Raw genomic sequence first — 25,305 nt, 5'->3', positions numbered from 1 at the left:
TTTATCGGCGTATAACACGCACTTTTCCCACCTGAAAATAGGGGGCAAATGATGTATGCATGTATACGCCGATATAATGTTAAGAAGCCATGTTTTTACAGTATTAACAAGTACCGTATACACCATATACACCGCCGATATAATGTACATACCGCACAGCAGCGAGTGGATCAGTAGCAGCGTGTGGAGTGTGAGTAACGGCAATCAGTAGGCAACGGCAAGCCCAGGCAACCCGCGCCTTCCTCACGTCTAATTCTCGCGGCCGTCGGAGAGTAACCACGGTAACGCTCTGCACTGCGAGAGTTTGCTGTCTGAGGCAGGAGAACTTGTACCCGTCAGGTACAAGTAAAGTAGTGAAGTAAACTGGAGTGGTAATAATATTAGTAAAAAAAAGTTCTGAGCTACCCTTATTTTGCTTCAAAGTTCTTTTTTTTAAATTTACATTTTTTTCCTGAAATTTCCCTCTTAAAATGAAGGTGCGTGTCATACGCCTGTGCGTGTTATACGCCGATAAATACGGTAAGTGGGCATTGGTTTGGGGGCATTCCCAGGGAGGGCTTATATGTCCACGGTTTACCAGCTATAGTGTAGGGCCCCTTTCACACAAGTTTTCCGCGCGGGTGCAATGCGTGACGTGAACACATAGCACCCGCACTGAATCCTGACCCATTCATTTCAATGGGTCTGTGTACATCACACATCAGTTCATGAGTGGCGTGAAAAACGCAGCATGTTCTATATTCTGCATTTTTCATGCAGCCCTGGCCCCATAGAAGTGAATAAATAAGCAATGCATTTTTCACTGATGAAACTGACTGAACTTGCTTGCAAAATGGTGCAAGTTTCCCTGAACGCATCCGGACCTAATCTGTCACGCTCATGTGAAAGAGGCCTAAGAAAGTAGGTAACATCAGACTGTTGCAGCCAATGACTGGCCTTGCCAGTGCAAGCAGAATGGGATGGCCCAATGTGCTTGACTAGAGGAGGCTGAATGATATGTATGGTCACATTCTACTCTGTTGGCAGCCATCTTATGGATGTGAGCGGGTAAGAAGGCTTGCTAAACAAGGGAGCGTGTCTTCACAAACAGAGAAAGCCACACTGAGAACTTAAAAGAGGAGATATCAGTAATCCATCTTAAAAATACAATGGCGTACATTGCCAACCCCCTTATTTTTTCTATATTCATCCAAGGGCAGGTGTTTGTAATTTCTGTAGATTTGACTCACACTAGGCATGTATACTTAAATAATTTGAGGGTAGCTTGCTTTTTAAGACTTTGACAAGAATGACGTATCAGGACAGCCAGAACAAAATCCATGGCATACTATGACGCCTTCAGAAATAGACTGGGCCAAATAATCTTGTCGGTTTGGCAAGGTGTGGCAGTTCTGAGCACTTTTATATGATCAGAAGTAATCAGCCACAACCAGGTCATATATAGTAGGCCTGTACCTTTACGGTGCAACAGAGTTTGCAGGTTCATCACTATGGAGAGGCCTAAAATAACAGCGGTGAGGCAAGTAAAAGGACTTTAGCCACAAAAGTATGGCCAGGGGAGAGTCCTGTTATATGATTTCTATCAGTTCTCCTAGTGTATATGAATGGTTGAAACATCATCCATGACTTGTCATAAGGAGTACACACCATAAATAACTGATTTGTGCAGGTCCAACCATTGGAACCACCACCGATGTTGAGAATGGTCCAGTTTTAGTCCCTGCCATTGGTGAGACACCCCTGCATGTTCTCTGGCTATTGAAATAAATGTGAGTTACTGAAAGCATTGTGGATAGCGGATAAGTTTATATATTGGACAAACCCTTTAAGGTTGTCGCCACAATGCCAGGAGACACCTGCCCTATGAGTCACCAGGAATGGCAATTTAGTCTCCTGATTTACTTAAAACTTGACCCTAAAAGAAAACTTTCCTGGAAATACACTTTTAGGGTCATGGAATGTGTCTGTTATCATTAAAATTCTCAAATGTGATCACCACAATAAACACCCTGGTAAAAACACCAACACATTTATTTGACCAAATCAAAACTCCAAACAGAATATGCATGGATGTGACCGTATTCTTGTGTTCATTGTATCTATCAAAAATATTGGTTTTAACCGTTGATTTGGGGCTTAACATATCCAAAAGTATCCAATTATGTGTTCTGTTCCATCATCGCCTAAAGGACTCTTTACACTGGACAACGATGGAGGCAAATATCGGAAATGAACATTCCTAGGAACGCTCATTCCCAATAACTGGCCAGTGTAATAAGTGCCTGATAAACAAGCTTGATCATCAGGTGACGGCATTCCTGATGTGACACCCAAAGTCATTATTTCTGGGTAGCAGATCGCTCTGTGTAAACAGGGATCTGCTGCCCACAAATAATGAATCTGTATGGGGACAAGCTATTGCAGTAGCTGATCAAGCAACTATCGAGAAGGAACGGTTCACTCTTGATATTTGCCTGCACAGTCGGCTCATATTAAGAGGGGCGCTCAGAATACTTTGATGACAAGAAAACTTAGCATGGAGGCAATTACCCTTCACCTGTCAACTGTCAAATGACAATTTCTTTAGACTACATTGAGATTCCATCTGGGTTTGCATTTTTAAAACTCGAAGGTCATAATTTCTGTAACAGATGAACTTTTATTAAATATAACGGTGACACCGAGAGGTAAAATCTATTGACTTCTACTCTACAAATAGACTTACTATCAACTAATGTCCCTATGACATATGAAATATATTTTTCTATCTTCCTTTTGTTTTCCCATAGTTTACTCTTTTATTTCATCATTTTTAAGGCATTAACTAATACGTTATGTGCAATCAATAAATCATAAGATACAATATGAAATAAAAAATAAATTAAAAAAACACAAGATCCTCTTCCTGGGCTGATAAAAGTGATTCCGTTGGTAGAAAAAGCATCCCCAGGTTTCTAATAAAGTGCATATGATCAATCATGCTAATTAAACTTGAGCAGTGAGATTGAGCCGTCCTGCAGGGCAAAGCTGTTTTTTTGCAGAGCTCGACAAGATGGATGACTTGAATGTCAGGTAAGCATTTTCTTGTCATTGTTATGATCTATTTATTTTATTGTTGGATCATGCTGCTTATGAACACCTTGCAAAAACTTTTTCAATTTCTTTTTTAATTAGACCGCAGAAGTGGTAGGAGAGATTAAAGGGGAAATATCATCTTTTACTCTATTGTCTCAAGAAATCAAAATTATCTATGAATTTTCCAAAGCAGGACAGATAGGGAATGGAGTCCACTTGAGAAGATCCAGTTTAAAGGTATGTGCTCCTTTACTGATTTTGAGATCTTTCAGTGTACCTCGAGAAATTTACGATGATCTAAGTTATTTCTGTTTGCTTTGACATGCTTCTTGTGGAGCTGCAGGTTCTGGGCTCAGTGGGTGTTCCCTGACAAGCTGTTCTCCGTTTCCCCTTCTCTTAATGCACTAGTGTCTTTCTCTCCTATCCTTTCTTCATGACTTTGGCACAATCTATGATTTCTGAAACATGTGTGTGAATACTACTTACTTGCACTGTACCGTGCTCACGAGAAAGTTAGCAAGAAGGTGGAGAGTAATACACGTCTGCAGGATGAGGCTACATACAGAATTCGTTATAGATCGAAACCATAGAGACAACTATGCATAGGAGCTATATACACAAAATGGTAGGAGATTTCTAAGAAAGAATATGTGTAAAGCTGGCTCATTATTTTTATGTTGTGGAGCAAATAAAAATATGGGAATATCCTATAATTATGGTGGCACCCATCTAGTCTCATTAAAACGTTTATTAGCCAAATGCTGGGACTATTCTTTTCTTATAAAGCCATCCATTGAAGAGAACTGCAGGCATTTCATCATGTTACACTAACCATAACCCAATAAGAACTGGGATTGTTATCAAGGAGATAGCCCCAAGTTTCTACAATGTGGTAACCATACTGTCATAGCCAATACAGGGCACAGGCTAATATGAAGCATGTAGAGGTGACATGGGAGTGAGAAGTCTGTAGGGTCAACAAGCAATGATACTTCCCCTTTAACTCTCCACCATTTGGTTAGCTTTACACGTTCAAGATTGGTTAGCTTTACACGTTGAAGACACGTTCACGTTCAAGATTACATCAAATGTCAAGTTTTGATCATCCAATAAGGTAACCACATTGGTAAAACTCAAATGATGTCAGGATAATTGCAACCGCCATCATCAAGTATTCTTACTATATAAATACTATTACGCTTTTAGTAACAAGTGAATCTTCCATTGAAGTCTGCAACGTAAACAGCAATAAATCAACCTCCTTTGTCCTCATTGTATAGGCCTATGACATTTTTTTTTCCTTTTTAGATAAATTCCTTTCAGTGAATAGAAGTTGCAGGCAGCTTTAGACTTGCAACATTAGGCATATAGATTCATTGTCTGATGGACTCCAAATATACTGCAAACACACAAAATATTTTCTTTGAAATGTTTTTGGAATCGACTCCAAGTTCCACCATGAAAAGTCACTTGAGAGAGACACCAGTCCATCAATGACGAGAATGATCTTCAAATAACAAAGGTGAAGGGTTTGTCTAGTATCCTGCACCTGGGTGATTGTCACAGACTTCACAGAGGGAACACCAAAAAGCCAGAGAAGGTAGAGTACTGCCAACCGCCGACCAGGTTGCCTTTCTCTAGTTTTAAGTAAACTTTGTCCTCTTTATCCAGATACAGAAGAACTCCATTGGTAGCTGCCTCACGAGTGACATCTTTGTCCCCAGCAAAAGCTGAGATGACTGGTTTCCCATTAAGCATCAGATTGACCTAAAGAACAAGAGGGACTAAATAATTATGGGAATTGAAAACATCAAAAATACATTTCAATGGTCACATCTGTGGTCTGAATTCTGTACCAGTAACTATTACAACAGTGTAGTTCAATGTAATGACTCATCCAGGTCATGGTATACCCATCAACTGGTCTTGCTAAGAAATCTTGAAGATATTTCAGCTATTAAAGGGGTAATCAGAGTTTTTTTTTTAAATTATTATTTCATTCTTCTCTCCTCTCGTTGAGACTAACAACTTTTTTTCATTGATACTTATTAAGTGCACTCCCCGGTCAAATGATATGCTCCTGGTGCTTCCTGGATCCCATGCCATACATTGTACACGTGATCCTAGCTTCATTACAACCCAAAATGACATGGTCATGGCATGCCCCATGCGCTCTATAACCACAGCCCTATCCCATGCCCTAACCAGGCCAGCAGTGCCTGCATAGTTAGGTGGCCTCAAGCGCTGACATCAACAGTCAGAGCCTCAGGCTACCTGACCACCTGCATGGTTCTGAAGATGTCAGAGGCCAGGCCTGACATGTATGAGCCTCTTCTAATGCTATGCAGGCTATTTTTATGGCAGGGTATTAGTTTTAATCCTCCCCTTGATATAGGTGTCTTATCTGTTGGATCAGTAATAATGAGAAGGAAAAAAAATAAAGAGCATTCAGCAAGAATATTAAAATTAAAAGGAAAAAAAAAACCTGATAACTCTCCATCCTTATTTCTTCTCCCCTTCCATCCACTCTATATTTATCTTGGGTAGACTTATTAGAAGACTTAACTACTGCGCTAATTTCATGCAGGATTCTCCAGGGAAAGGTCTGATCCAAGGACTGAAATGTCAATCCTGCAATAAACTATTATTAAATCTTGTGAGGAGCTCATTGTTTGCCTTGTATATTTTAATGAGCAGGTTATGTAGACATGAAGTGCTCCCTTATACATAATAATGTCCTATATATACAGGAAACGTGCTTATAGATGTCCACACTGCTGGCACTTACTAGTCCTGCTGAAGATTATTTCGAATTTTTTTTTATTGGATTTTATTGAAGCATTTTGGCATTGTAAGTCAACCTGTTTGTCCCAGACCTGGGTGAAATGAGTGTCCCCCCCCATAACTGACCTCCAGGACTGTTGCTATTATAAATATCTTCACCACTTATATGTTATAATGTGGTTGACGGTAGAATATTCCGCCACTGCAATGCGTCTTGTAGAACCCCAGAGTTTTCCATTAAACTTCAGCAATTCTGGCGAAGCCATTTTTAATGATTATTGTGCAATAAAGGAGGCAGTTATCTTGCGCCTACTGCATAATATTCACTTTCACCAGTTTGCATGAAGAATATCGACTATAAAAGTAATTAGGAAAAGGATCAAATTTATGGAAGATTTTACAGAAGTGCCAAGAAAAAAAAAAAAGAACAAATTATAAATGAAAGAATTACCAGGTTTTTGGGGACTAAAGTAGTGTATTGTTTTATATCAATTCTCTTGTACTATTGGATTATTGTGCATTGTCTCGCTTTTTATGGTAAAAAGATGTTCAATGGAGCCAACACCTGTAAGCAGCCATTCATTCATCCGTTGAAGGTTGTAACCCAGATCACTATCAGGAACAGAGTAAGACTTTTCCAGCCTACAGAGAACTCTCCTCCTTGTACTTAGCTGAAGATGGAATCTATTTCTTACAAGGAGCGGACAGCAGTTCTGCACTACCGTAGAAATCATGTGCCCGAAAGGAAATAGGGTGCTGTTCTGTAAGTCACACTAGAATTCCATCCCTGGTTTTCCACCTGTCCTATCTCAGCCCATTGGCTTAGGGTATCAAGAGACATATGGAGAATAGAAAAATGACAATGCTGGAATAATTCTTCTGGCTAAAGGCTAATATAGATGTTAACACATACAGCATATTTATATTCTAACGATCATTATATTAAATCAGTGCCAGCAGGGTGCTCTTTGGGCAATTGAACTACACCAATTTTAAAGTTCTGCAAACAGAGCACCTTGGACATTCTACCTATAGGCACAGTGTCAGATTGGGGTACTGGGCCCACCACAAAAATTGATACCAGGGGCCACCTCCTATCTCACAAATGTAGTAAATATATGATTGTACCAACATATACCGTATACATATAAATAATACCGGCATGTACTGTACATTTAATGCTCTGTTCAGATATACGCCCTGGATGTATACATTGAACAGATGTCTATGACAGATACCATATAGCGACATTTTTATACTAGATATGGTTTTATGGAATATTGATGTATATAAGCCCGATAGAGACCAAAGGCACACTATTTTGGCTTCCATCTGGCTAAGGCTACTTTTACACTTGCGTTGTTCTGGCAGAGGATATCAATACTGGGGAAAAAAACTTTCGGTTTAGGGTCCATTCACAAGTCCATATGTGTTTTGCGGATCCCCAAACACGGACACCAGCAATGTGCGTTCCACATTTTGGGGACCGAACATCGCCGGCACTCTCATAGAAAATGCCTTTTCTTGTCCGCAATTGCGGACAAGAATAGGACATGTTCTATTTTTTTGAGGAACGGAAGTGCGGATCCGCAAATTCGGATGCGGACAGCACATTCCATTGAAAATGAATGGGTCCGCACCTGTTCTGCAAATTTGCGGAATTGATTGTTGACCCATTTTGCGGACGTTTGAATGGACCCCAAGTCCTCATGCATTGAGAATGGAAAGAGATCTGTTCAGGATGCATCAGGATGTCTTCTGTTCCGTCAGCATTTAGTTTTGTGATCGGACACAAAACCGCTGCAAGCTGCGATGGAAAAAAACTGATCCATCACATATCGCTAGGATATGCCCCCATTGTCTGATAGGTGCGGGTCGCACCTCTGGGACACGCACCTACAACGAGAACGGAGCGCTGGATTTCCCAGGGTCCGTCCACCACCAAGCGCTGCTCCCATAGAAGTGAATGGGAGCGCACCGCGCGGCCACTGCTCCTATTCATTTCTACGGGGCAAACGGAAATAGCCGAACCAGCGCTTGGCTATTTTCGGCGGCCCCATAGTGCACCCTCCATTCTTTTCCCTGCTCCGTTCTCATTGTAGGTGAGGGTCCCAGAGTTGGGACCTGCACCTATGAGATAATGGGGGGATATCCTAGCAATATGCCCCCATTGTCTGAGATGGGAATACCCCATTAATGACAAATTGCAGTTACAAAAGTATTCAGATGAAGAAGCTGGATTGAAAAATGTAGAATATTTGTCGTGGGACGTCCCCTTTAATGGTATAGTTGTCCATTTTGTACACAGTTAATATGAAGCAGTAATAAGTGGTGAAAGTGATACTGCAGTATGTTCTGTTTGGTGCCGCAGATGACTTCTTATAATGATGTGGTGTTAATATAAGATCAGCAGCTGTTGTACAATCAATAGTTAATGTAGCATGATGCTATTGTTTAACTGATGCCGACAAGTTACATTAAAGGGGTGCTCCGGGAGCTATTTACCTGTCCTAGAATGGAAATAGGAGAGGTTGCATCCACTTGAAGATCTGTCTGGGTGATGTCTCTCTAGACACTGCATTCACTTTACATGGCTAAGCTTTCCAGGATCTCATTGCCATCTACTGCAGGAACTCTGCTCTACAATAGAACTCTTACCAGCATCTGTCTTGGAAAATCTCAGGCTGCTCAGCCACAAGGGTATATTGCACACAGGACGTCTTCATATTATCTATTGTAGAGCTTAGCCATGTAAAGTGAATGCAGTGTCTGTGTGTGTATGAGAGCCTGTGTGTGTATGAGAGCCTGTATGTGTATAGGAGCCTGTATGTGTATAGGAGCCTGTATGTGTATAGGAGCCTGTATGTGTATAGGAGACTGTATGTGTATAAGAGACTGTATGTGTATAAGAGACTGTATGTGTATAAGAGACTGTATGTGTATAAGAGACTGTATGTGTATAGGAGACTGTATGTGTATAGGAGACTGTATGTGTATAGGAGACTGTATGTGTATAGGAGACTGTATGTGTATAGGAGACTGTATGTGTATAAGAGCCTGTATGTGTATAAGAGACTGTATGTGTATAAGAGACTGTATGGGTATAGGAGACTGTATGGGTATAGGAGACTGTATGTGTACAGGAGACTGTATGTGTATAGGAGACTGTATGTGTATACGAGACTGTATGTGTATAGGAGACTGTATGTGTATAGGAGACTGTATGTGTATAGGAGACTGTATGGGTATAGGAGACTGTATGTGTATAGGAGACTGTATGTGTATACGAGCCTGTATGTGTATAGGAGACTGTATGTGTATAGGAGACTGTATGTGTATAGGAGACTGTATGTGTATAGGAGACTGTATGTGTATAGGAGACTGTATGTGTATACGAGCCTGTATGTGTGTATAAGAGCCTGTATGTGTATACGAGCCTGTATGTGTATAGGAGACTGTATGTGTATAGGAGACTGTATGTGTATACGAGCCTGTATGTGTGTATAAGAGCCTGTATGTGTATACGAGCCTGTATGGGTATAGGAGACTGTATGGGTATAGGAGACTGTATGTGTATAGGAGACTGTATGTGTATAGGAGACTGTATGTGTATAGGAGACTGTATGTGTATACGAGCCTGTATGTGTATACGAGCCTGTATGTGTATAGGAGACTGTATGTGTATAGGAGACTGTATGTGTATAGGAGACTGTATGTGTATAGGAGACTGTATGTGTATAGGAGACTGTATGTGTATACGAGCCTGTATGTGTGTATAAGAGCCTGTATGTGTATACGAGCCTGTATGTGTATAGGAGACTGTATGTGTGTATAGGACACTTTATGATTGTGACTGTATATGTGTGTATAAGGGACCATACACATGTGCTTGCACAGATGGACGAATGCTCTCCACTGTCTGGAATGGGCCAGGTGGAGGTGGCAGTAGTTGGTGTATGATCAATATTTAAAGGGGTTCTCCAGGAATTATTTAACATGTCTGCAAGCAACCAGTCCTAGAATGTGAATAGAACGGGTTGCGTCCTCTTGCCGAGCTGCCTGGGAGGTGCTCGGGGCCTAAACACACTCTGCCTTTACTTTACATTGCCCAACTTTCCATGATCGCCGCTTTACAATCTGTTGTAGAGTAGGAACTCTGCTCTACAATAGATAATAATGAAGACGTCCTGTGTGCAATATACCCTTGTGGCTGAGCAGCCTGAGATTTTCCAAGACAGATGCTGGTAAGAGTTCTATTGTAGAGCAGAGTTCCTGCAGTAGATGGCAATGAGATCCTGGAAAGCTTAGCCATGTAAAGTGAATGCAGTGACTGTGTGTGTATGAGACTGTATGTGCATAGAAGATACTATATATACATATATATATATATATATATACTATTAGTCACAGCAGGACCTTTAATCACCTGATGTAGGATGATTAAGGTCCTTAACCCGTTTAGAGGACAGTGAGAGCACATGGCTGGAAGAGCATGTGCAGAAGCAGGAATGCCTAAGTCATTGACAGAGCTGGATAGCTCCTTCTGGAAACACAGCCATCAATATTCCTACATGTAGCCAGCGAGCAATGGTTGGTAATTGGTTCTAGTCTTAAGGGAACAACACCGTAGGGGAAGGATAAGGCCGCAAATCAGTTAAGAATTGTAGTGCAATACAATATATTACAAAGAAAAGCATACCGCGACTAAGGGAAGAGTACACAGTGTTTAATAGTTTATGTATTTTTATTTTGGGGAAAGGTGGGTGAGTTGAATATTTTTTTTATTTTTTATATTTAAATATTTTTAAAAACTTTTTTCTTTTTGTTTACACTTTTTTATAGTTCCCCCAGAGAACTATAACAAGCAATTATTAGTTTGCTTTTTTAATAGACTCCAATGCATTACATTTACAATGCTGCCCATAATTATTCATACCCCTGGCAAATTTTGACTTAAAGTTACTTTTATTCAACCAGCAAGTAATTTTTGGACAGGAAATTACATACAGTAGGTTTCTCCCAAAAGATAATAAGACGATATTCAAGAGGCATTATTGTGGGGGAAAAAAACATTTCTCAGCTTTTATTTACATTTGAGCAAAAAGTGTCCAGTTGGCGTAAAAAAGGAGAAGCCTTCAACCCAAAGAACACCATCCCCACTGTCAAACATGGTGGTGGGAACCTAATGCTTTGGCAGTGTTTTTCAGCCAATGGACCAGGGAACCTAATCACAGTAAATGGCACCATGAACAAAGAGCAATACATGAGGATTCTCAGCGACAACATCAGGTAGTCTGCAGAGAAACTTGGCCTTGGGCACCAGTGGACATTTCAGCATGACAATGACCCAAAACACGCAGCAAAAGTTGTGAAGAAATAGTTAGCAGACAACAACATTAACGTTTTGGAGTGGCCCAGCGAGAGTCCAGACTTGAATCCAATTGAGAATCTGTGGAGGGAGCTAAAGATCAGGGTGATGGCAAGAAGACCCTCCAACCTGAAAGATTTGGAGCTCATTGCTAAAGATGAATGGGGAGAAATACCTGTGGAGACATGCAAAAAGCTGGTTTGCAATTATAGGAAGCGTTTGATTGCTGTAATAGCCAATAAAGGCTTTTCTATTGATTATTGAGAAGGGTATAAATAATTTTGGACTGGACACTTTTTTCCACAATAATGCCTTTTGTACATCGTCTTATTATCTTTTGGGAGACACCTATGTCATTTCCCAGCAAAAAAATGACTTGCTGGTTGAATAAAAGTAACTTTAAGTAAAAATTTTCCAGGGGTATGAATAATTATGGGCAGCACTGTACACTAATTACACAAAGTTCCTATGGAGCCCTGAGTACAGGGGCTGCCGCACACTGAACACCGATCCCCCGATCCTCGCCAGGGGGAGCCGATGCACGTCCAGGAGCGTGTGCTCCCAGTCTTTTAACTTCCCAGTTAAACTTGATGTTACAGCCGATCACATACATTAGTCCAGGGTGCCTGCTGACTAAAACAGCAGAGGAGCAGGCACCATTCTTAAATGCCTGACTGCTGACATAAATTTTCGTGGGTCAGTTGGGAAGGAGTTAAAAATACACCGAACCTCAAGGGCCTCCAGACAATAAGTCGACTTGTGAACAGAATGAGAAGTCGTTGTCAAGCTGTACTTGATGCTCAAGAGTCAAAACCACATGACTAGTTATTGGGACACTGACATTTTTTGTGTGGGTATACCCACCACTGTAGTTGGGTTTTGTTTCAATAAATTATTTGAGATGAGGAAATCACCATTGCTGCTTCTACTTAAATGCCCTACATGATATAATATCACTGTAGCCTGAACTTTTCACGTTTTCCATAAATATCACCAGAGAGTCAAATATCCCAAACTTTTTGTGAGTAGTGTATATAATCACTGATTCTCTTGAGGCTGGAGTAGAGGGGTCAAAGTCATCTGCCTTGTGAGTGCATCTCTCAGACTCACCAGCTTCGGCAGCTCACTCTCAAGGTGCTATTACACAAAGTGAATATAATACCAATTCTCGTGCATGCGAGCAAAAATAGAGAATTGTGTGATGCAATAAGTATGAACGATTGGAAGATGAGCATTAAATTGAGCATTAAAGATGAGCATTAAATTGAGATGAGCATTAAATTGAGATGAGCATTAAATTGCTTGTTTTTCATCCATGCTATAAAATTATAATTTGTCGGTAATAGATCAATTCGTATAATATGTAGTCGTCTAGTCACTAACGATCCACTGCATGGCTTGAGGGAGGGGCAATAGTTGTGTCTTTGAAATTCACATGTTTTTTCCCATTGGCCACCTTGAAATGGAAATTTGTTACTGAATGGGGAATGGGACGTACAGTAGGTGGTTATCAGTTGGTGTACACCCATCACTATGACGTCATCCATTGTCACACCTTTTATTCCACCTGAAGACCAACCTCTTGACCAAGCATCTGTCCACCATGTAATAACAATGAACGATTTAAAAGCAAACGAAGGATGATCACAGCTACGAATGATATTGATGCGTATGATAAAACAAAAGTTTTGTTGCTAATGAGTCGCTAAATCTTTGATTGTTTATCCTGATCTGTAGGACATCTGCTAGTGTAATAGTACCTTCAGTCTTCAAGTGCCCCTCTGATGGCCTACAGTTCCACAACCCATCTAACTCTCATCATCCTAACATTGTGGTTTCAAGAGCTCCACTCCTCCATGAGGGATGATCACAGGTACGAATGATTATTGATGCGTATGATAAAACAAAAGTTATGTTGCTAATGAGTGACTACATTTTCGATTGTTTATCGTGATCTGTAGGACATCTGCTAGTGTAATAGTACCTTCAGTCTTCAAGTGTCCCTCTGACGGCCTACAGTTCCACAACCCATCTAACTCATATCATCCTAACATTGTGGTTTCAAGGGCTCCACTCCTCCACGGGCTCCCATTCACTCCTTTCACAGCCTCTCACTCACAGCCCATCAACATGCTCCTCAGTGGCTGACTAGGGCCAGATCTTCTCTCTGACTCACAGGCACTGCGCATGCGCAGCAGCCCTCCATTTATTTTCTATGGGCTCGGCGAAAATAGCCGAGCGCTGGTTTGGCTATTTCCGTCAAGCCCATAGAAGTGAATGGGAGCGGTGGCCGGTAATACGCTGTGCGCTCCCATTCACTTCTATAGGGAGCCGGCTTGGTGGTTGCCGGACTGGAGTCCTCCAGCTACCACCTTGCGGGACTCCGTTCCTGATATAGGTGCAGGTCCCAGCGGTGGGACCCGCACCTATAAGACAATGGGGACATATCCTAGCAATATGCCCCCATTGTCTATGATGAGACAACCCTTTTAACTCAGAAGTCAATCTATTTAGTTCTTATATGCACGCATAGGCTAGTTAAGATGCTGTACAGTATGCTGCCTATCTTTATGTAGTATAGTCTACTTTTGTTTTTCCAGGGGGTGGGGGAATGTCAATCCACTATTGCACAAGAGCCCACCAATGCTCACGGGGCCACCAGGGGGATTTGCATGTTCTCCTGTAAGGCAATCCGAACTTGTGTCAAGTTTTAACATGTATATTGTGATATGATTATTTAAATGCACTTTAATATAGAGCTAGGATGTTCTGTTCCTATAAGGCCGTGATGCTATGTAGCGGTGGGTATGCAAGTTGGCTGACAATGAAGTTACCTTGCAAACCGAACATAGAGAATTTGACATTGCTGCTGACAACCGCCAAGCTCTGTGCCTCAGGGCAGTGTGTGTATGTGTAACCACCAAGTTTTATGCCATAAAAATGTATGTAACTATTAAGTTTGTGCACTCTGTAAGAGACTGTAACTACATGCTCATGTCTCAATCTGTTTATAGCACTGCTCAAGTTAAACCTTTAGAGGGGTATAATGTAATGGTCAAAGGTCTTCCTACTAGTAACACTTATTTCCCATGCAAAGGCCATCCAGAAGATAAAGGATGTGTCCGATTGATGGTGGTCAAAAACAGCCCCCCAGCAGGGGGCACAGTACACGGCAGTTCCATAGGAGTGAATAGAGCATTCTCATAGGAGACTCCGGAACATCATTTTGGGTTTTCACTGGGGGTCCTGTGGATAGGAAATTTGTGTTATTGGTGGGATAACCCTTTAAGTTTCTAATCCATTTACACGGGAATGTCGACACAGTTACAATAAGGACTATCTGGGAAAGGCAACCTCACCACACATATCTATCACACAATGATTAATTGTGCAAAACATAATAATGTAATTTTGTAAAGGGGCAACTGTAGACTACCTACTTTACAGTTCATGCCCCTTACACACTGTATGACTGCCCATAGGACATATAGTACATGCTATAAGATTGCCCACAGGGGTTTATACACGTATTATATAATTGATATCTGTACTGAATAGGCCTTGTTCATCTGGGTTATGCTTAATCCAACAATTCCTGGGTTTTGTGAACTGTTATAGGTATTTTTCTATCTTGACTGCACCAATCTCTGCTTTGACCCGCAAAGGAATGGAGGGCAAGAAGTGGACTTCAGAGACAGAATCTGCCTTTCAGACTCTTAAGCAAGCTTTTTCCTCCACTCCAGTTCTCCATTGTCTGGATGCTACCAATCAATTCTTTTTGGAAGTAAACTCTTCTTCCACATGGGCCAATTCTAACTGAAAATGTTTCTTCAGGAAGGATGGAGACATGTGTGTTCTTCTCCAAGGCCTTTTCTGCTGCAGAACATAATTACTGTATTTTTCACCCTATAACATGCACTTTTCCCCCCCAAGGGTGGGGGGAAAATAGCAGTGTATCTTATAGGGTGAATACTAATGAGTGCTTCCATTATGTAGGACTGAGGAGCAGTGAATACAGCTCTCCTTGTGCTGGCTCTGTACTCACTGCTCCCAGGTCTTCTTGTGCTGGCACTGCACACTGTGCTTTGACCTGAGCACAGCATTAGAATGTAAGCATGGTCTGTGACGTCTCGCTGTGTGACATTGGGTCACAGCACAGCATGGCAGGAAGAGTGCTGGATCTCTCAAGTGATGGTATCGTCCAGAGCAGGAGAGGTGAATAGATTTATTTTATTTTATTTCTTTTGTTAGATCTGAGGTCTGATTAACATTGGGGGTCTTAGCTGAGGTCTGATAATAATTTGGGGTCTGACCTGAAGTCTGATTAACATTGGGGGTATGATCTGAGGTCTGATTAACATTGGGAATTTAATTGGGGCGTCTGATCTGAGGTCTGATTAAAAATATTATTTTTCTTATTTTCCTCCTGTAAAACCTATGTGTGACTTATGGACAGGGGGGTCTTATAGGGCAAGAAAAACGGTACTCCATCGGTGACCAAGAACTTTCGGCCATCAAGATGCCTTAAAGAAGTGGTGTTATCTCTTGGAGGAAGCAAATCATCGAGTCATGATACTGATCACTAAGATTTTACATATCTTCAATCTATACAGCGATTTAACCTCTGTCAATTCTGTTAGCCCCTGCTCTTCACTAGGTTTAATTTTCTCCTTAACTTCCGTTCTGCAGACAAAAACATTAAAGCCGATGCATTGTCAATGTCCTCCAATCCTGCTGAGGAGAAGCTGCAGCATATCATCGATCCTGACAAAATTGTGACTGTGGCTCCAGTTTGCATTGGGAACATTTCGTCTGATAAAACCTTTGCATCGTTCCAAATTTGACGGGCTTCCAGGACAAAAAAGTTGCCATATTTATTTTCTGATATTATTGATGGCTGTGCATGATCAAAGACCTTCAGAATTTAGTTTCAGCTTGTAGCATATGTGCTCAGAATAAGACTCCAAATCGAAAAACCCATGTCTACTTTCTCTGCCTGTTCCTGAAGCTCCTTGGCAGCACATGTCTATGGACTTATTACTGACCTGCCATCCTCCTTTGGATGCACAGTTATTTGGGTAGTGGTGGACCGCTTCCTTCTGCCAGTCATTTTACCAAGACATTCATTCTTCATATCTTCCATCTCCATGGGTTTCCTCGTCATATCATTTCCGATAGAGGAATTCAAATTACTTAGTTCTGGAAAGTAGTTTGTAAACTTTTGGACGTATCCTTAGACTTCTCCTCTGCATATCATCCCCAGTCTAATGGGCAGGTTGACCTTATCAATCAAATCTTGACTATCTGCCTACACCATTTCACTAATGCACATCAGGACAACTAGGTCGAGCATCCTTGTCAGTAAATCCACTGACAAATCTCTGTTCTCCATTGCATATGGTCACCAACGCAGAATTCTGTCTCCTAAGTTTTTTCCCTGTTGATAAAGTCTGACTTTTTAATAAAAATATCAAGCTCAAAGTGCCATCATGAAAACTGGCTCCTCGTTTCCTTGGACCATTCGAGATCATCAAAAAGTTAAATCCTGTCTGCTATAAGTTATGACTCCCAACCTCTTTGTGTGTGCCTAATTCTTTTCATGTCTTCTTTTCAAGCCTGTGGTCTTCAACTGGTCCTGTAGGAGTTATATCCCTACTAACTCCCCAGTCAGTTCAGAGAATACTTATGAGGTCAAGAACATACTCAGTATGAAGAAAATCATGAGCAAAACATAATTCTTGGTTGACTGGAAAGGCTTTGGTCTGGAAGAGAGGAGCCATTGAAGAATATTGATGTTCCCCTTCTTATAAAGAACTTCCTTCAAAGATTTAGCATAAAGAAAAGGGCATGTAAGAAAGGGGGTACTGTTATTCTGGCAGTCTGGGCCCACCGTAGCCTCGGTTTCCCCTGTTGGTACGAATGTGCTACCTACTTACCCTCCCATGATCCAGCCTTGCTCTCTTGCCAACGGCACTCCCAACCGCTGGCATCTTTGTCAGCATACACAGGCTTGCCACCTGAGTGTGTCCTGCTAGTCCTCCCAATCTACTCCTTAGGATCAGCAGGCGAGCATCCAAATGTGTTCTCAGCCAATGGTTTGTTGTTCTTTGGGTATTTAAGGCACCCTGCCCAGTAGGAGGGTTCCTGAGTTTTAGGTTATCTAGTCTATACTTAACAGCAAAAGTGTAATTCTCTGTCTGACTTCCATGTACTGAACTCCAGCCTGACAACTGACTCTGTCTCCCAGCTGCATGCCATAACCTTAACCTGTTCTCAGATTGCCTTTCTGCTGCCTGCCCTGACTTCGGACTTGTCTCTCATACACGCTAGTACGCTGCTTGCGCTCAGCGCGTCTTCTGATATTGCCTGACCCCTTGGTGCCTGCCTGATCCCTGTGGGCCATTTTCCAACTACACCAAGACTACTCCAGGAGGTAGAGGCCTCGTTGCTTCTCTTCAATCCAAATCCCTTAGGTTTAGCACAAAGCCAAATCGGTCAGTTGGCACAGTGGGTCCACACCCACCGCCCATAATAAAATCCTTCTCTCCCATGACATCATCTGTCAAAGAATAGTTGGGAGCTCCCAATACACATTAGCTTGTCAGGTCAAATCACATTCTTCGGTTAATAATTAGAAACAGCAATCATGGATAGTTTTCATGCAAAAAAAACAATGCCTTTCACCAACTTGAAAAGAGAAAAGGAGCAGAGCAACGTTTCTGGCATGTTATCATCCTTTCTTCAGGATATAATGAGAAATAAGGAACATCAAGATATGTATCATAAAGCCAAAATCAAGTACTAATACACATTGAATTAACATATAGGTGATATGAGAAGAGGGTACTAAGACATATAAATAGGTGTATAGCATATAACCTCTGCCATATTATAAAGGTAAGTTTCTTAAGACAGTGGGATGTACAGTGGTCAGTACTGGACATGAGGTAATCAGAACCGGTATAAAGAGGATGTATAATTCACATACGATTTTAAAAAATAAGCATAATTCACAGTCTACTAGTAATGTTTGGTACTGTTTTTATGATACTTATCTAGATGTTCTTCATTACAGCCTGAAGAAGGGTGATAGCATGCCGAAACGTTGCTGTGCATTACCTACTGTAAATACAGGTCAACATTGCTGGCGAGTACTATGCAGAACACAGGGACTGTGTAGTACACTATTACTATTGATAACATCACTCAAGCAATCATTTTCATAAACGTTCCAAGAAATTTACCAGATAAAAAACAAAAAACACCATGTTTTATGTAGATTATTTCTGATATTTTATGCCCTTTTAAGAGAGAACAATAACGACCTTTCCACGACTACAGATGAAAATGCCAGAACTGTGATTCATTTCTGTCTCTGCTTAAAAGTCATTTTTATAATGGTGTTTGAGGTTCAAAAGAAAAGACATCAAAGCGGAGGGATTTGGAAGAAAGTTCTGATATGTGTAATTAAATTATTTGTTAGAATAATCATTATGTTAAAGTTACATGGCGTATTGGGTTAACATGGGTTTTATGGATGGCAGATGTAACATCTAACTTTTTCTGCTTTTTCTGCTGATTGTTCAGTCTTTTCCTCTATACATTCAATGCTGTAGTCTGGAAACTGCCAGTAGGTTGATGTTAGTGATGGTGTTTATAATGGTGTTAGAATTATTCTATTTATGGTGTGAGATAGAAAGAAAGAAAGACATACACATAGACAGAACAACAGATAGATAGATAGAGATAGATATAGATAGATACAACACAGGAACTGGGGAGGGCGGAATAAAGATTGAGAGATGGATGGATTGGGACAGACAGACAGACAGATAGATAGATAGATAGATAGATAGATAGATAGATAGATAGATAGATAGATAGATAGATAATAGGTAATTTGATAATTACAGCAGACAGACAGACAGATAGATAGAAAATACAGGGTGGCCCACGAAAAAGTAGCCCGCCTCCAATATCTCCAAATCTAATAGTAAATCTGTCTTAGTTGTCCATAGCAACCAATCAGAGCTCAGCTATCATTTATTCAGAGCCCTGTAGGAACCGAAAGCTAAGCTCTGATTGGTTGCTATGGGCAACTAAGACTGCTTTACTATTAGATTTGGAGATATTGGAGGCGGGCTACTTTTTCGTGGACAATATGGATCATAAATAGCTAATAAAATGGGACACCGTCCATAGGTATTTACGAGAAAGAAAAAAAAAAAAAAATTATATATATATATATATATATATATATATATATATATATATATATATTCAGCGCCAATTCTCTATATTGGGTTATATTATTCCTCTAGGGTCTTTCTATGCTGATATTGGTTGTGAACCAGGTACTTAAAAGTACTTATATTATACTTGAGTATTCAGAGAAACATGTCCAAAGATATATAGACAATAAATTAAAATCATTACATAGATAAGGGATAAAAAACAAAAGTAGAAATAATGACTAACTTTACTGGGGAGGATGAATATACGACACTTACAAGTCCTAGCCTCCCCCGCTGAGATCGGATGTGAGAGTGTCAGGGATTGATGTCAGCCCCAGACAGTCGCTTCAGATCCATCACCTTTATGGTAAATCTAGCTCAACCCATACAGGTATTTCCCCCTTCCTCAGGAGCAATATGTTTTTAGCTATATTGCACCTGAGGGAGAAATACCTGTACCCCCAGAACTCGTTGACTTAATACCCATGAATGGTGTCCCGTTCTATTAGATATTTATGGTCCATATTGTTCATTGAGCATGGATATATAGATAGATTTTCCATGATGTTCAGCAGCCTCCCCCTATAATCCTAAAAAATCTAGGTTGAGATGAATACTTCTCACCATACAGCAACCATTTTTCAACATCTTAATCAATAACTATCATCTTGATACCCTCCCCATTGGTGCCTGTGTATTACTTTTATTTTGGGAAAATCTCCCAGAATATTTGGATAAAACCATCCATTTTTTATTTTTCCTACTTCTATACTTTTTTGTGGTCCATCCTGTATATGATATGATACATTTTTGATAGACAGATAGATAGATACATAGATGATAGATAGACAAATAGATAGATAATAGAATAGAGTATAGATATGAGATAGATAGATAGATAGATAGATAGATAGAGTATAGATATGAGATAGATAGATAGATAGATAGATAGATAGATAGATAGATAGATAATAGAATAGAGTATAGATATGAGATAGATAGATAGATAGATAGATAGATAGATGATATATATGAGATGATAGATAATAGAATAGAGTATAGATAGATGATAGATAGATAGATAGATAGATAGATAGATAGATAGATAGATAGATAGATAGCTCACTGCTTGAGAAAGGTTCCAGTGTGTGAGCCGAAACGTTGCAATTGGTGAATAAATCTACATTTTTTTACGGACGGAAATGCCGTGGATATTTTTGGCTTAGGGCTCTTTCACACTTGAGTTCTTTTCTTCCGGCATAGAGTTCCGTCGTCGGGGCTCTATGCCGGAAGAATCCTGATCAGTTTTATCCTAATGCATTCTGAATGGAGAGAAATCCGTTCAGGATGCATCAGGATGCCTTCAGTTCCGGACCGGAACGTTTTTTGGCCGGAGAAAATACCGCAGCATGCTGCGCTTTTTGCTCTGGCCAAAAATCCTGAAGACTTGCCGCAAGGCCGGATCCGGAATTAATGCCCATTGAAAGGCATTAATCCGGAGCTAAACGTCGTTTCGGCGCTTTGCCGGATCCGACGTTTAGCTTTTTCTGAATGGTTACCATGGCTGCCAAGACGCTAAAGTCCTGTTTGCCATGGTAAAGTGTAGTGGGGAGCGGGGGAGCAGTATACTTACTGTCCGTGCGGCTCCCGGGGCGCTTCAGAGTGACGTCAGGGCGCCCCCTGGCGCATGGATGACGTGATCGCATGGATCACGTCATCCATGCGCAAGGGGGCGCTCTGACGTCATTCTGGAGCGCCCCGGGAGCCGCACGGACGGTAAGTATACTGCTCCCCACTACTACTATGGCAACCAGGACTTTAATAGCGTCCTGGCTGCCATAGTAACACTGAACGCATTTTGAAGACGGATCCGTCTTCAAATGCTTTCAGTTCACTTGCGTTTTTCCGGATCCGGCGTGTAATTCCGGCAAATGGAGTACACGCCGGATCCGGACAACGCAAGTGTGAAAGAGCCCTTAGATAGATTACATAATAGAATAGATAGACAGACAATAGATACATAATAGAATAGATGATAGATAATAGATCAATAGATAGCAGCGCTCTACAGGGACTTGGGGAGGGGGGGATATCACACCAGAGATGGCAATGACTGGGGTTTCGAAACTGGCTCATCCAGTCATTGACAACTCTAGTGTGATATGCCCCCCCTGCCCCTTCCTTTAACAGGAGCCGATGATCGGGCAAACATTTCTACAACATTTGTTTAGGATCACTGTTCATGTAACCATCCTGCCAATGTGTAAGCATCCGAGCAAACGCAGGCTCAATAATGCTCGTCTGTGGGCAGCTCATCTCCCCATGTAAACAGGGGGCTTGCTGCCGACAAGTGCAAACTGATTAGGGGCCAACAGCCGCAAAAACAAACATTCATTAGTGTCCATACAGTAAGATGACAGGTACAAATAAATGTACTAAATGAACATGCCATATCGTCAGTCAGTGCTCGTTCAGGCTACTTTCACATCCGCGATTTACTTTCCGGTTTAGAGATCCGGCAGAGGAAAACGCTTCAGTTAGATTTAATACAACTGGCTGCATCCGTTCTGTTCAGATGCGGTTGTATTAAATTGAAAATTAACAAACTGGATCAGGCACAAATACTATTGTAACTCAATGGGCGCTGGATCCATTTTTTTCCTGTCTGAAAAAAAACGGATCTTGGACCATTGAATCTGGCATGTTCATTTTCACAAACTGGAGACAAAACTGCAGTTTGCAGCAGTTTTGTGTCCGGTCACAGAACGCAACAAACCTTAACGTAGTGCAGTCTGGGGCACTCCTTTCCAGTTTGTTCCGTTTTGTCCCGATTGACCAAATCCTATACCAGATTTTAAAACCTGGAAAGAAAATTGCATACGTGAAAGTAGCCTTACTGTCTAGTAGGATCCTGTGAAGTACCCAACTTCAGTCAATCCACCCCAAAATCCCCCTAAGGCCATGATCATGCATGGTATTATCATATTAATACAAAAGCGGTTTGTACCTAGCATTGAGTACGGCTAAACACTGAGACCAGGTGACAACTATACCAAGAGGGGCATTACAGGTGCCAGTCTTAGTATAAAGTCTGTTGGCACAAAACGCTCCAAACTTCTTATGAGGCACAGGTGTCACGGACGTCCCCACGACAGTGAGTGGCAGGAGATCTGTGAGACTGGCAACATGTGGTTTGATTTGACATGTTCACCTTGTGGATCAATAGGCGTCTGTGTTGTTTGTGGAACTGGCCACACCCTTAACTTCAAGGTGTTGCTATTGTGGTCATTTAACTTTCCCTATTTATAGTTGCTTCTCCCACAATGCTGTGCAGTTTATAGCTTCAGTTGGACCTGTGGATAGCTGGTGTTTGGATCTCAGCTGAGTTCCTTGTGCTGCCATAGCTTCTTGGAAGTTAAGTGTAACCTTTCCCTTTGTATTTTGACTTTTCTGTGTGTTGCATTTCCTTGTTGTTTTGTATTAGGCCTTAGGGAGACTCCAGTTCATCCTTCCTTTTGGAGGAACAGGATGTCTCATTCCTGTCATTAGTACCAGGGTCCTTTAGGGTTAGATAGGACTTTAGGTATTCCTGTGTATGAATTCACCTACCTCTGGGGTCTGTTCATAATGGTAGTCAGTCAGGGCTTTCATTAGCGTTTTCACTAGGAGGTGTCCATCTTCCTTCCCTAGTGTTCAGGCCTTATTTCCTTTTCCCTTTCCCTCCTATGTTCGGTGTGGGGTTTCCCTCCCACACTAGAGCGGGACAACAGGTCTCTTAACAGATTTTTTTGCCAGAAATTCAGTTTCTGGCATCAATTATTATAAGTCTTACAGGCCATGCCCCCTCCTATGCCCCACTGAAAAATCACAAATTATGGGGCAACTATTACTCCACAAAAGTGGCATAAGACACTTAGGGGACAATTTATCACAAAGGAGATTTATTAAGTTAGTTTTGCTTGAGTCTGCAATGCCAATATTTGCACCAAATGTATCAAACATCACAAGTCTGATAGGTTTGGTGTGTATTATACTCCAGTTTTTATGTCGCCCCCTGCTGGAGTGAACTTGTGACATTTGTGCATCATTTGTGCGACTAGTTTCTTAAATCTGGCCTACATCTCATGAACATAGCCAGTGGCATAACTAGAACTGACTGGACCCCATAGCAAGTTTCAGAACGAGCACCCCATCCCAAACAATACCCTCCTCTTGTGAAACCCTCACTCCTGCAGCTAGTCAAGATCGCTCTCTCAGACCAGGCCAGGTAGTCGCTCCGTCCATTTCCTACACGTATATATTGCATCCCTCCTAACCGGATCCGGCAGGACAGTACCGGATTCCAAGTACAGGGAAGGTTCGCCCCACTTTCTGGCAGCTGTCCCTGCTTCTATAGGACAGCTGGCTATAATGATTAAGCAGGAGACATCCGTCAGCTATCTGCTCCATCATTCCTCCCCCTGTCTGTGCGCCACACTGCAGGTCTGGGCAGGGGGCGGCGCAGGGGGCAGGGCCAGCCGGCTGCTCCCTGTGTCCTGTTGCTGGCGTTGCTGCAGCTGGGGAACGAGGTGAGTATGTGGAGGGGGCACATATCCGGCCATAACTACTGAGAGGGGCACATATCTGGGCATCGCTACTCTGAGGTGGCACATATCTGGTCATAACTACTGTGAAGGAGGCACAATGCTGGCATAACTACTGTGTGGTGGCATAAAGGGCGAATAATTAATATGTAGGGGCATTTTGGGAACTAGCCACTCTAATTAATGAAAGGTATTTGGGAATATATTTATTATAAAGTGACATTTAAAAGGGGTTGTCCAGGTTCAGAGCTGAACCCGGACATACCTCCATTTTCACCCAGGCAGCCCCCTGGTCTTGAGCATCGGAGCAGTTCATGCTCCGATGCTCTCCTTTGCCGTGCGTAAAATAGAGCAGGGCAAAGGCATTTTCAAGAGTTCTGGTGACATACCGGGCTCTCCATGGGGCTGCCAGGAAGCTCGGTGACGTCACCGGCACTGATGGGTGGGCTTTAGCACTGCCCTAGACGGTAAAACGGCTAGGGCAGTGCTAAAGCACGCCCATCAAAGCCGGTGACGTCACCGAACACGCAGTGTGTTATTGTAAAAAAAAGAGCCCGTGTCCTGCTCGATCTAGCACAGGGCAAGGGAGCGCATCGGAGCATGAGATGCTCCGATACGAACATCAGGTGTGTTGCCTGGGTGAAAATAGGGTATGTCCGGGTTCAGCTCTGAACCCGGACAACCCCTTTAAGTATTTTCATTTTCTTAATTCCAGGAGAACCCCTTTAAGAAAGATTTATATTTTTAAGGAATCATTGGTTGGTCCCAGACTTGCAGTGTATGAATCTTGAATGGTTGGCAGATAGTTGGAGCTTCCCAGCCAAAGTGGGAACCTTCGACCTGACCAGTCTGTCCTATTGTAAAAGTCTCTCTACCACTCCTCCATACTATTAAAAGCAGGACACAGCTTTTTCAATTTTTTTCAATTTTTCATTATTTGTATTTCTTATTTAGAATGTTCTGTTTGATTGTCTTAATCCCTACCTAGTCTTTGTCCTAATTGTGATTTGACCGTTGCTACATTGGATATTGATTGCTTTTGACAATACCAATGTAATACAGAGACTTTACTGTTGATGTTAATTGACTTTTGTTAAAATCGAAGTATCTTCATTTACACTTTATGTTGATGTGATTCTTTGTATTCAGTGTAGTCGTGTGTGACTTATGCCTATACTTTTTATGTTTAGGCCGTAAACAAGGTCCGGGATGGACCGAAACGTTGGCCACTACTAACATATGTGTTAAGGATGGAATAAAA

The 25,305-nt window shown here is 41.6% G+C and overlaps 1 protein-coding gene and 1 long non-coding RNA gene across 2 annotated transcripts in view; both read right to left on the bottom strand.

Moving 5' to 3' along the window:
* Positions 1–3,275: 3,275 nt before the first annotated feature.
* The window catches only part of CBLN4 (cerebellin 4 precursor), a 52,869-nt gene continuing 30,839 nt past the window's right edge, over positions 3,276–25,305 (bottom strand). Inside the window, exon 3 of the mRNA XM_040437870.1 lies at positions 3,276–4,842. Within this exon, the coding sequence (XP_040293804.1) occupies positions 4,645–4,842 (198 nt within the window). The 3' untranslated portion in view covers positions 3,276–4,644. The remainder of the gene's footprint in view (positions 4,843–25,305) is intronic.
* Positions 7,562–23,788, bottom strand: LOC121005249. The gene is made up of 3 exons (XR_005779898.1): positions 23,778–23,788; positions 22,081–22,085; positions 7,562–7,682 (listed from the first exon to the last, which is right to left on the bottom strand). It is a non-coding gene; the product is annotated as an uncharacterized LOC121005249 (long non-coding RNA).

Source organism: Bufo bufo, chromosome 6 (genome assembly GCF_905171765.1).
Source record: "Bufo bufo chromosome 6, aBufBuf1.1, whole genome shotgun sequence".
Classification (NCBI taxonomy): domain Eukaryota; kingdom Metazoa; phylum Chordata; class Amphibia; order Anura; family Bufonidae; genus Bufo; species Bufo bufo.
The sequence above is the reverse complement of the archived record's forward strand: the minus strand, read 5'-3'. Positions and strand labels throughout refer to the sequence as shown.